Source organism: Panthera pardus, unplaced genomic scaffold (genome assembly GCF_024362965.1).
Source record: "Panthera pardus isolate Hobbes unplaced genomic scaffold, ASM2436296v1 HiC_scaffold_2, whole genome shotgun sequence".
Classification (NCBI taxonomy): Eukaryota; Metazoa; Chordata; class Mammalia; order Carnivora; family Felidae; genus Panthera; species Panthera pardus.
The window spans coordinates 39136415-39150242 of NW_026526765.1; the positions used below are offsets into that span (position 1 = coordinate 39136415).

The 13828-nt window shown below is 36.4% G+C and overlaps 1 protein-coding gene across 1 annotated transcript in view; it reads left to right on the forward strand.

Annotated features, from left to right (window-relative positions):
* The window catches only part of ITGA1 (integrin subunit alpha 1), a 147073-nt gene that overhangs the window by 96822 nt on the left and 36423 nt on the right, over positions 1–13828 (forward strand). Inside the window, exons 13-17 of the mRNA XM_019464322.2 lie at positions 2149–2292; positions 3512–3769; positions 6185–6315; positions 11133–11299; positions 12710–12846. Coding sequence (XP_019319867.1) covers positions 2149–2292; positions 3512–3769; positions 6185–6315; positions 11133–11299; positions 12710–12846 — 837 coding nt within the window. The remainder of the gene's footprint in view (positions 1–2148; positions 2293–3511; positions 3770–6184; positions 6316–11132; positions 11300–12709; positions 12847–13828) is intronic.

A 13828-nucleotide genomic window follows, 5' to 3' on the forward strand; every position in this document is an offset into this window, starting at 1 on the left:
CACCAACCACTCCAAAAGGCAGGGCAGTGTGAGCCTTCCTGTCCTGCAGGCACGCTCATAGCTGCCCAGCCTAGCAGAACCGCTTTGGTGTGAGGAGACAGACATGTCAGGCAGGCGCAGAGCTACCCTCTCTTTATAGGAGCCAATATCTTTTATAACAACACCATAGATACAGCTTCCAGGGCTCCTGCTGAGGGCACGTAGTTGTGATTGTCACTGCATCCTGGGAAGCCCATCAGGTATTTATAGTTCCCCACAGCCTAAATGCGGCATCCCCGATCAGAGATTATTTTCACCACACTCAGGATTGCTTAATAATATAATTGAAATCCTTTCCCCATCAGATGTCTGGGGGAGCAGAGAGTAAACCAAAAGTCAGAATCTCATATCTAGATTCATATATAATATATATATATATATATATATATATATATATATATCTTGTTAAAGGGTTTTATTAGCACTTTGCCCACATTTGTAATCAGAAAATGCATCAACAATAAAAACAAGGCTATTATTGTCGCTCAAGGATAAGGTGAGGAGAGCCTAAAATGATGTATCACTAATAAAAATGGAAAAGGAAGGACTAGAGTAGACACAAATGAGGAGGAACTGACAGGACTCTAAAATGACGCATCCTGTATGACATCGTACATCTGATATTACTCTATTAATGGTTTACGAGACAGGAAGTGAAGAATTGCTTGTGAAAGTCACAAATGATTTGTATTATGAATGGTTTAAGTTTCAAGCCTGGGAATCTGGGAGAAAGGTGGCACCATGATTAGAATGTCAGCAACTCAAGTGGTTTAGGTATGTTTTTAATGGTATTTTGTTTTACATGTTTCCTGTAACAGTGAGCACAAATTCAAATGATTATGGGTGCCAGGAAGGTAAAGTAAATAAATAAAGCTATTTCACAGAGGACAACAGGAAATGGTGGGAACCATGGCCTGGACAGTTCCTGAGCCATCTAAACATTTAGTTCCCACTCAGCTCCAGACGGCTATCACCCTGTGGGAATAAAGGCCCAAGGTTGCCAGACCTTACAGCATTTTATTTACGTTTGTAATTATTCAACTTAAAAAAAAAAAAACCTTTTAAGCCCTTCACAACCTATGAGAAAAGGACATTCGAAAGTCAATGTCTAGCAGTTCTCTAAGTGTCTACCAATGTCTGGGAATGTAGCACTGGAGCCTTGAGAAGAAAGAGAAAGAAATTTGCAATTTTCAGTAATGGAAGTGTTTGGAAGGATTGGCCATCTAGGATAAGAGATGGCAGGGTGAGTGGTGGGGGTGAGGGAGGAATGCAGGTCGTAGCTTTTGGGAAGCCAAAATCTAGGGCATGGGAGGAGGAAAAGGAGCCAGCAAAGATGAAAACAAAGGGTGGCCTATGATACAGTGGCAGAATCAAGAGACCAAAATTAAAATCATAGAAGCCAAGACAGGAAGTTTCAGTAAGAGAATTATCAAGAGCATCAAATATTAAACCCAGGTCAATATTTGGGAAGGTTATTACATTTAGATAATGAAGTGTAAGTCTCCTGCATTTCCCTAAAATACATCCGTATCTTTAAAAGATGGTCCCTCTGCAATCCTTTTATATTTCTCTATCTTCCACAAGTGCTAGGACAAGACTTAGCCATTTTGTCGAATAAACAACCTTCTAAATCTACAAGGTGAAATGCTACACCGGTGTTGCAAGACAAATCAGTTCTTCATACTGTATATTATTCACATTTTCGTATTACTGTAAATAAACATATTGAAGCCATCCCAGAATGCCTTTTATTGTTTTTCTCATTTTATTTTCTTTAACAAAATCATGGTGGCATTACTGATCTTTTCTGCTTTTTGGAGAAGAAAGAGTGTTTAGGATGAAATCTAAAGGAAGCCATTTCTCTTTCTCTCAAGCTGCAGAATCTATGACAGCTGCTCATCCTCAGGGATGGGTCTATTTATTAGCCTCCCACAAGAACCAATAAAGAGCTTCCAGGTAGAATCTGTTTCTGTATTTTATTTCTATTTCTATATATATCTGAATTTCAAATACTCTTCTAGATTACTATAAGTAAAAGAAATGCAGCCTTTAGCTCTCTTGAGAATTTCTGATGTTCATCACACTATTTTGTTTTGTTTTGTACCTTAGATTGGTTCCTACTTTGGCAGTGTTTTAACCACACTTGACGTTGATAAAGATTCTAATACTGACATTCTTCTGGTTGGGGCTCCCATGTACATGGGAACAGAGAAAGAGGAACAAGGGAAAGTGTATGTGTATGCCCTGAATCAGGTAATAATCACTCTGCATTTGGTAGAAATTCGTGAATATCTCTTCCTTTTTTTCAATTTCAAATAAATAATGCAGTTCTAATTTTGTACTCACTTTGCAAAAAGGAGCAAAGAATCTTTCAGGGCCCCTTTACCGTCACCAACTCCTCCATTTCTAAATGAATATTTTACAGTTCTAATAAAGTAGTTCAAACCATCGGATGCTTTCTGTTTGGAAATGTGAACTATCCTTTTTTAGCAGAATATATAGAGATAAATATAAATCTCACTAAACTGCTAAATAAACTAACAGGGCAACCATTCAAGGCTCTGGCCTGGAGGTGTTGGGAACATTAGCAGTTAAAACTGCATTAGCTGTCCAAAAAAGCTGGGGAAGCAGAGAGACTGTGGAGTAGTGAATTTTAAGGCAGTGACATCAGACAGTTACAGTAAACTACTTTGGTCTTTGGAATACTTCATTGGGCTGGAGTGAGGTTTTGTTTTCCACTCCTGACTTTCGACATCATTTGTAGATGAAATAATTCTTGATGTCTTTGTTAGAAGGGTTTTTGCTTTTTACAGCAAAGTCAGTACTTATCTCTTTAGCTTTTTAAATTCTTAGAGTCTCTCCATATTAATTATTTTAATTCATAAATTGTATACCTTTCTTCCTATCATTTTGTTTGCTTCCACCCATCAATTTCTTTGGTCCTTGATGTTTTTCTTTGTTTTCCTAGAAAGTGTGTTCCTGTCCATCATTACTAGTACGTTCTGACCTTTACTGAGTTTGGGGGGGTGCGCACGGGGGTTGCCCTAGATAGCTATAGGAAAAGCTTACTTTTTGAATAGAGTAAATTTTCTCTTTACCCTATGGAGGAGACTGTATAGAGACTTTTTAAAGAAGCAAATATTGGATGAAAAAAGGATAGCAACCTGAACTGAGGGTTTAAAAGTTGTTATTTGGTTTTAAAAGCATGCTGTGAGTTATATAGTCACTTGATTGCATTAAAAACAGAATCCATTAAAATGCTCAATATGTCTTCTTCCCCACACTTCTACAATCTGTTCTTTAAAATGTTTAACTTTGCTCTCAGATAACCACAATTTTTAAGAAATTTTACAAACTTTGCTGTTGATGTACAAATGGTTTTTAATAGCTCTGATTTAGTACGTACTTAAAAATTTCACTGTGCTGTCGTAACGATAGAAATTCATAAGTATCCTGTTTATCTTTCTTCCAGACAAGGTTTGAATATCAAATGAGCCTGGAACCCATTAAGCAGACTTGTTGTTCATCTCTGAAGCACAATTCATGCACAAAAGAAAACAAAAATGAGCCGTGTGGGGCTCGTTTTGGAACAGCTATTGCTGCTGTGAGAGACCTCAATCTTGATGGATTTGATGACATTGTGATAGGAGCTCCCCTGGAAGATGATCATGGGGGAGCCGTGTACATTTATCATGGGAGTGGCAAAACTATAAGGCAAGAGTATGCACAAGTAAGAAGTTCAACCTACTATTCCCACCCTTAAACATTAAGCGGGTTCAGTGCTAGGCTTGCTTCTTGTCTTGCTTCATGAGTTATTTATATTTTTTTCTTCTGACTCTATTGGAAAACTAGATTTAATTCCCTTTTAAGTTTTCTTTATAGAAGCATTTTTTTGTATTTTATCCTCTTTTCTATTTTTTTCTGCTTTTTCTTTTGCCATGGCTCCATGATCTGAGCTTTCAAAATGGTAAAAAACAAAAGAACACTTTATGATGACACTATTTAACATTTGCAATGTGCCTGATCCTAAACAGAGGTTACCACTTTCTTTTTATTTATTTTTTAAAAGCTTATTTATTTATTTTGAGAGAGAGAGAGAGAGAGAGAGCAAGCAGGTGAGGGGCAGAGAGTGAGGGAGAGAGAGGGAATCCCAAGCAGACTCTGTGCTGTCAACATGGTGCCCAACACAAGGCTTAAACCCATGAACCGTGAGATCATGACCCGAGCCAAAATCAAGAGTTGGACGCCCAACCGACTGAGCCACTGAGGCACCCCAGAGGATACCACTTTCTAAATAAAAGAACAATAATGATATAATTTAGCCAATAAAGAAGATGAGATTATTGTATTTATATTCAGTATCCATGCTGTTGTAATGAAATTGCATTACATTTATATTTATGAATTAAATTAGTATATATTTTCATCAAATGAATTTGTGTTCCTGAAGGTTTATAATTTCCTCACAAGTAATCCCTCCTGGAAAAAAATCTGAATAACTAAGCTTAACCTACAAGGGATTTTCTGTTGTTCTTGTTTAAATTTATTGTCAGTTAATGATTCTAATCCATAAATGTAATTTTTTCCTACATGAGCAAAATACAAATTTACAAAAGAGTTTAAAGGAATTCTTCTAATGTAATTGTCTGATTTTTAAATAACCATGGTAGTTAGGCATTGGACTACTTATATAACATGAAAAGAAAATTGGGTCATCAATTATTTCTTTTTATATTTGACTGTTCTCTCCATACTGTAGTCAAGAGAATTCTCAAAATCCATTCATGTATTGTGAAGTTGTACTTAATTTTTCATAAAGCCATAATGACACTAATGAAACAATAAAGTAAAGGGCATGTTTCAGTAACAACACTTCCATCCATTCAGTAAATTATTTGTTTCTTTCAAAGCAAATATTTCATGGTATTACTTAACTGAAAACAGACAATATTAACCACGGGAATGTGACGCAATTAGGAATTGCAGGAAGGAGTTTCTTTCTTGTGTTCTACCATTTTATTCCTTCACTACTAATCCTGAAAATTCAGTGGAATGGCATTTGCAGTAGAAACAAGAGGATATTTAAATCACTAATAATAGGAATAGACCGTCATAAGAAATTTATTTTGTAAAATGGTGGCTAACTCAAGATGCAGCTTTAAATAACCACAAGAAAGAATATTAGAGTTGATTTTGCTTAATTATTGGAAAAATGCTTTCCCAAGTGTAGGTGAGGATGTGCTCACCTGTTTCCATGGTAACCAGAGGTGCTGCTTGTGTGGGGAATAATCCAGAATCAAACTGAATGAACTCCTCCAGAACCAATGAGGCTGATATCTCCTGATTTGTTTGCTGAAAACATAAGGAAATATTTCCCAATGAGCCACAAATATTTAAGCATGAGAAATGTTTCTACTGGTTTGCCTTGTTTGGCTTCTGAATTTATGGTTTTTAAGTGAAAAACAAGAGGATAAGAAGACCCCCAAGTTTAGGGAGGGTCTGTCAGTCCTTTCTTCTTGCTATCAGTTCTATGAAAATATTATCAGTTTAGGGGCCCCTGGATGGTTGAGCGTCCAACTCTCCATTTTAGCTCAGGTCATGATCCCAGGGTTGTGGGATTAAGCCCCACGCTCAGGAATCTCCTCTGTCTCTCTCTCTCTCTCACTGTCCCTCTCTCTAAAATTAAAAATATATATGTTATCAGCTTGAGTCAAAGCTAAACCAGGAAGTACAACTTTTAAACACACTAGGACAAACTTCTACTCCCCCTCTTGCTTGTATGATGTGTTTTCAAGGTTCCAGTATCTTCAAATAATTCTCTGGTGTGGGACTGAGTGGAAACTAGAAAGGAAGAGCCAGTTACTCACTAATGTTTTCCTTGAGCATTAGACAAGATGACGTTATATAATTTTTTTCTCTCTGGTGTCAGTGACCCTGAAATTATTTTGTCTGTACTATAAAAAGAATAACTTTTGGTAACATCTGAGTAATTCATCTTGTCTCCACATGAGGGGCTTCTTGGGCAGTTTTCCAAAAGGTCCTTAAATTTAATATTATGTTAACCAATCCAAGTTCTCAGATTTATTTAAAACTGTTTTTGAATATACTCTCCTGGCATAAAACCTCTCTGTTGGTACTTTCACAGCGTATTGCATCAGGTGGAGATGGCAAGACACTGAAATTTTTTGGCCAGTCTATCCATGGAGAAATGGATCTAAATGGGGACGGTCTGACTGATGTGACTATTGGGGGCCTTGGTGGTGCTGCCCTCTTCTGGTATGTATTTTAATAACATCCTATTAGTCATAACATTTCACAAATAGTTCCAGAGCTAGGTATGACTAGAGCTCATTCATACAAAATATTTTCCTTTATGCTCTGTTATTTAGATAAAAGTTATGTAGTTCAAGAAGCTGGAGAAGTCAATAAATCTTAAAAATAAAGAAACCATATTAAAGAAACAAGTAGAATCAACCCTTAATTTGGGGTATCTATTATGTGCTCAGCACTAAGGTAGGTATTCTGTTTTAGGGAGCAGCATAGGAGAGAAAGAGGGCCTCATAGAGAATTATATAAAAAGAAACCATCCCTAACTTTGAGTTGTTCACAGACTTTTATGGTAATTGATTCTTCATTCTTCATTTACCTAATACATGTAATTAGACAATTGTACTTCATTGTCTGTATATACATTGTTGGTCAAGCATAGAAGCATCTTCAGTGATATCTCTACTCAGCCTTTAAAATGTCTGCATCCTCAAATTAATTTCAGTTCATTCTAAAATTCTAGTCAATGGTCAGATATATATATTAATACCATTTTACTTATTAACTTATTTATTAATAAAATAATTTATTGGTAATGTCATTAATAACCCCATTTTAACTAGTTAAAAAACACAGTTTCAAAAAGGGTTCTTTTTGGAGGAAAAGTGACTAAAAAATCAAGGATAATCTTAAGATAAATTTCGTGTGATAATTTTTTTAAATGTTTCAAACTTCACTAAGAAATATAATTAAAAGGGCACCTGGGTGGCTCAACTGGCTAAGCATCTGACTCTTCATCTCAGCTCAGGTCATTATCTCCCAGTTTGTGAGTCTGATCCCCACATCAGGCTCTGCACTGATGGCATGGAGCCTGCTTGGGATTCTGTCTCTCCTCTCTGCCCCTCTCCCCTGCTTGTGGCGCTCTCTCTGTCTCTCTCTCTCTCTCAAAATAAATAAACTTAAAAAAAAGAAATTAAAAATACATACAATGGAAATATTTAATATAAAAATATATTTATATTTATGCCATGTGCTTTGATGGCAAATCCATATATTGATTCTTCCAAATCAATCATTAGTTTAAAGTAATTTAGATGGGGCGCCTGGGTGGCTCAGTCCGTTAAGCGTCCGACTTCGGCTCAGGTCATGATCTCACGGTCCGTGAGTTCGAGCCCCGCGTCAGGCTCTGTGCTGACAGCTCAGAGCCTGGAGCCTGCTTCAGATTCTGTGTCTCCCTCTCTCTCTGACCCTCCCCCATTCATGCTCTGTCTCTCTCTGTCTCAAAAATAAATAAACATTAAAAAAATTTTTTAAAATAAAATAAAATAATTTAGATGGAAACAAATATCAATGGTCTTTTCCCCAAAAATATTGTCTAGAAAAGTAGTGAAGATAGAGACCTGAAACTAGATGACTTTGTCATAATTTAAGATAACTAATTGCAACTATAATTACAATTTATAACATTGTAATAGCATTGTATGGTGACAGATGGCAATTGTACTTATTGTAGTGAGCGTAAGGTGATGAATATAATTGTTGAATCACTATGTTACACATTTGAAACTAATATAAAATTATATGTCAACTATAGTTCACCTTAAAAAACTCAAGGAAAAGAAACATTTTAAAAAAAGATACTGTTTAAGAACTAATGGCCAAATACAAATTGCATATTAAACTGTACGCAGATAATAACTATTATGTTAAGAAATGTTTTAACTGTACAGTGCGGGGGTGGGGGGTGAGAGGGAGAAAGAAAACTGTAAGGTGATGCCTAGGAAAGGAGAATGCCAGGCAGCAAGTAGCTGTGACTTTGGGGATGACAGACCCAAAACAAGCTGAAATCACCAGTGTCAGCAACAAAGGGTATATTTACTTTTTTGTATGAACTGGTAATCATGAATTAATTTATTATGATAACCTTAACTCAAGCATATTTATTGTATTCACTCTCATATTAAATATATATCTATTTTTATGTATATGCAATATGAATATATATGCAATATGCACATATATATGTATATATGCTATATATATATATATATATATATATATATATATATATATATATATATACACATACATACAATAAGGGCAATTTTTACTCTCCAGTTTTGTTTCAAAGGCTTCTTACAAAGCTCTGAAGACTTACTTATGACCTCTTTTGCTGCCGGTCAGTGCTTTATCATTAATGGGCCAAAATGACCCATTTTGGACAGAGTTGGGTCCCTGTCACTCCCAGCAGAATGGACCAAACCAGCATACAGGGACACAAAGACCAAGACTTCACAATGCTGAAGGAGGGATTGAGAGTGGATATAGATGGCAGGCAATAAACAGAGGCCCACCAGCAGTCAGGGACGTCCAGGAACAGATATTGAGAGCCCTATCATGTGGAATAGATTGCACCATAACCCCTTTAAAGACCTGGTTGGGGCAGAGAGATGTGCAGTGGGGAGCTTCATTCTTGGAGTATCCAAACTACTATGCAGGAAATTAGACATGCTCATTCATTGCTGGTGAAAGAGTAAACTGTTTAAAACACATTAGAAGGTATTTGTCAATAAGTGTTAAAAAGCCTTAAAATATTTACACTTTTTAACACAGAATTTAGTTCCTAAAATTAAAAAAAAAGAAGTTTTTAGTGTTTATTTAGTTTTGAGAGACAGAGAGAGATAGGGCATGAGTGGCGGAGGGGCAGAGAGAGAGCGAGACAAAGAATCCAAAGCAGGCTCCAGGCTCTGATCTGTCAGCACAGAGCACAATGCAGGGCTTGAACTCAGGAACTGCAAGATCATGACCTGAGCCGAAGTCAGACGCTTAACTGACTGAGCCACCCAGGAGTCCCAATTTCTGAACAATTTTTAAAACTCTAATCTTTATCTAAGATATATAATCTTTAGAGCCATCACAGCACTGTGCTAGCAACTTTGTAAAAAACAAATTAGTACAGGAGTGCCTGGGTGGCTCAGTTTTTTCAGCGTCCAACTTGGGCTCAGGTCACGTTCTCCTGGTTTGTGAGTTTGAGCCCCACGTTGGGCTCTGTGCTGACAGCATGGATCCTGGCTCCTGCTTCAAATTCTGTATCTCCTTCTCTCTCTGCTCCTCCCCTGCTCACTCTCTGTCTCTCTCTCTTTCTTTCAAAAATAAAAATAAACATTAAAAAAGCTTTTTTAATAAAAAACAAATTAACACAAATGTACCATAAGAAAGGATTGAGTAAATAGGTTACAATACATGTGTATGCTGGAATAATTTATTGTCATTAAAAATAATGTTCCCAGAAAAATACAAATATTATAAGGCTGTTCATTATATCATGATAAGTTTTAAAAGTATTTACGGATACATATGTACATGCATGTGTGTGTATGTGTCTTTTTCCCACACACATACGCACACACACATATCCATATCTATAGATAATATATTCTTCTGCAAAGAAAAAAAGCATATCAAATGTTAATGGTGATTATTGCTGAGTAGTAAAATTACAAGTGATTTCTGTTGTCTTTGTTTCCTTTTTTATGCTTCCATGTTTTCTTTGGGTAAAATGTTTTAAAAGAAAAGTAACTATAGTTTTTTTAATGCAAAATCAAATCGGGGACCTATGTATTCACAAGCTACCCAGCTATAGGACCTGTACTTGTCTGTACAAGTATTACAGTGGACAGAAGCTGTCCATGGGCCTTTGGACTCTTTTCAGATTGGAAACAAACTTGAAAATTCCCAAAATATGGTTTTGGTTCTGAAGTTGCACCTGAGCACTTGGTTCCATCTTTTTTCCATCACAAGAAAACAGATTTTTGGCTTATGAACTGTAAGGAGTGAAAAATAATTTTCCTTCAACCTTCTAAGTTCTTGGCTGAGATCCCTGTTATAAAAGATTAACAAGAGAAAAATAAGTAGAGATTTATAAATTTGTATATCTCATGTATACATAGGAGATACCCAGAGAAAAATGAGTAATTCCTTGAGGTGGTTTAGAATTCAGACTTAAATCCCATTTTATTTATTTTTTAAGTTTATTTATTTATTTTGAGAGAGAGAGATTATAGGAGGGGCAGAGAGAGAAGGAGAGAGACAGAATCCCAAGCAGGCTCTGCACTGTAAACATGGAGCCTGATGTGGGGCTGGAACTCATGAACCATGAGATCATGACCTGAGTTGAAATCAAGAGTCAGACGCTTAACCAACTGAGCCACCCAGGAATCCCAGACTTAAATATCATTTTAATAGAGACAAGAGAGAAGATATGTAGGCCTCTACGGGGAGAGTAAATGATTTTTAAGAAAAATGAGTGGGCCTTGGAAAAAATAAATGGGTGATATGATAGTTTGTGACCAAGTTCATCTCAGTGTGGTGTCTCTTATGTTGTGATAAGAGTCAGTCCTCTCTGGTTGATGAACCCGAGTTGAGTTCCTTTTGGAGTATCTATCTTTAGGTAGAAGGAAATTTCAGAGAAAGCTTCTTCCTGTATTTACAGTTTATCAAGTGCCTACAGCTCAAAATAATCAATATACCAAAGTGATATGTTTTGGGGTGACATGTCCTAAAATCCTGTAATCACATTTTGGGGTGGCATATTCTCCTACCATTTAGCACCAGAAGTTGAAGATGGTTCCAAAACATCCTGGGTGTCCTCGGAACATCATATACCACCTCTTCTGTATCAAAAACTCACCAAAGAAATGGAGTCCTGAGAGGCCAACTATACACAAAGAAGAATCCCCATCAGTGCATTCACACTGCACTGGCATAGTGATGGCATTCATTAAATGTGACAGTATGTGAGCAGTCATCACCGTTTATGTTTGTAGGTCCCGAGATGTGGCTGTAGTTAAAGTGACCATGAATTTTGAACCCAATAAAGTGAATATCCAAAAGAAAAACTGCCATGTGGAAGGAAAGGAAACAGTATGCATAAATGCTACAGTGTGTTTTGATGTGAAATTAAAGTCCAAAGAAGACAGAATTTACACAGCTGGTGAGTATAATATGTATACCAAGTACTTTGGGGCAGGAGGACAATACATTTGCTCCCACATCAGGAAATCCAGTAAGATATTGTATTTCCTCTGTGATAGGGATCTGCATTTCACCCTTGCCCCTGTGAACATGCTGAACCTTGAAAAAAAAAATCTACTGAAGAAAGAATATGTTATGGAACCCAGTAAGTTCTGTAGCAGACACTGTATGGTTATATGCAATGGCCTCAACAGTCCATGGTTCCCCTCTGGCTCTCCCCTTTACCGCAAACAACCAGGTACTAAAAACAATAATAATAATACAAGTTTGGAGATTAGAGTTTGGAAACTGGGCTCCAGAGGAGCCCAGTTTTCCTTCCTGTGGGTTTTCACAAACCCTCTCTTCCTTCTTCTGCCCCCTCTTTGGTAAGACTGATATTGCAGGGGACCTGAATGCTTTGCCACCCCCACCTGACTGAGGTCTCTTTGCTCTACTCAGAAGGTGACCCTGGCTTTTGAGAATCAGACATGCTCCATGTGTGAGTTCTCAGGCACAGCCTGGGTGTCTCCTCCTCCCTACACGCACACTTCCTAAGGTGTTTTTTTAAAGATATTAAAACGTGTTAGAGTCAAAACTGTGGAGGCCATTGGCTGCAAAAGAGTAGTTCACTCTACAAACCAAGGGTAAGTGAAATATGAAAAATCATTAATCCTTAAAGTCTGTTTTTCTTAGTTTGCTCTACATGTGCATAATTATGCTCTGCAATGGTCCTCTGATTAGAAGATAATTAGCTATAGGAGTGTAAAATAATGATTTACATTTTCATGTACAACATTATTTCAGTCTCATTTGATTTCTATACAGTAACTAAGGGTTCAAATGAGTAGGATTGTTGCCTTTTTAGAAAGTGTAAGGTTTAACTTGTTTTTTTATTTTGGTACACCTATTTTCTTAAACTTATTTTATTATGTGCTTTGAACATAATCTAAAATGACCTTTTCACAAAATAGGTAAAAATTCATTAGTGTATTTTTTGTGTGTGTCTTTTGAAATATATTCAATATTCTAAGCAGGACTTCAACATTGCTAAACTAAAAATAATAATAATAATTTAAGTGAAAACCCAGTAAACACATGCATGGTCAGGAAATTAGTTGAGATGTAGGTGTATATGTATGTGTGTGTGCATATGTACATATACATTATAAAATAAGTGTAATTAAACATTAAAAGCATAGTGAACTCCGAAGGTGGTTCTGTAGAGTTCCCAAAGATTATCTTTATGACTACAGTAATGGGGATAAGCTGAATAATAGAAACTATTTGTTGATTGATTGCTCACAAGGTTTTTCTATAATGCTAATTTAATCAACTGGACCATATGAAACTTACCCCAAGTAAATGTTTCTTGTCATTTTTTTTCCCCCAGATATACAGTACCGTGTCACGCTCGATTCACTAAGACAGATATCACGAAGTTTTTTCTCTGGAACTCAAGAAAGAAAGATTCAAAGAAACATCACAGTTCAAGAATCAGAATGCACTAAGCTTTCCTTCCACATGTTGGCAAGTAAATCATATGTTATAGTTGCTTTATTCCAAATCAAGAATAAAGCACAGATGTCTTATTTCAAGTCACCCATATTATTTTATTTTGGAGTGCACATCACAAAGTAACCTTCATTTTATTTGGTCACTTTTATCAGAAAATCACAGACCTGATCTTCTCATTCCCAAATATATTTCATAAGATTATCTTTCATCTTCCCTGTGGGTATGTTATCAGATACCCATATATTATGGAATAGCAAAAGGCACAGTGCACTGGTTGATAAGAGACCTTCTGCCTTCATTCACTTACTCATTTCTTGTATCCATTCATTTATTCTTTCAACTTGAAACCATCATTTAACTTTTGTGGGCCTCATCTGTCAAATGTAGATAAGTGGCTACATGCCCTGAAAACTTTTGGGCCATATGCTTTCCCGGGTCCCTTCTTATCCACTGAATTATGTATGTTGCTCTTTGACTTTAAATTGAAGAGGAAAAAATCTGTTATTTTTTATTTCATGATAACCTAAGTTTCTTTATGATACCTAAGTTTCTTTCTATTACAGTGATGAGGGAGCCTTAGAAAGCAAATTCTTAATCTCCAGAGATGGCTAGGAAGCCCTTTTGAACCATTTAAAATGCATTTTATTGAGTCATTGTGTAAATGGGGAACATTCCCAATAAGGGCAGGAGTTTCTTAAACATTTTCTTATAATGTACATGGTACTTAAAAAAAGAGAGAGAGACAGAGTGAGAGAAGAATGGATATTATGAGAAGACACTGATTTTAGTGACTGAGACAGACCTGGAGCTTGTACATGATCTTGGAATTTTAAAGGAAACAGGCTAGGTTTCTCCCACCTCTGACTTATTTCTGTATTATTGATGTATTCATATTCTACATGTTTAAGATATTATAGTTGGGGTAGGGAAGTGACAGAAAACATGCCCTGCTGGTGTACTGTATTTCTCCTCAGCGATTTTCAAGTTAATATTC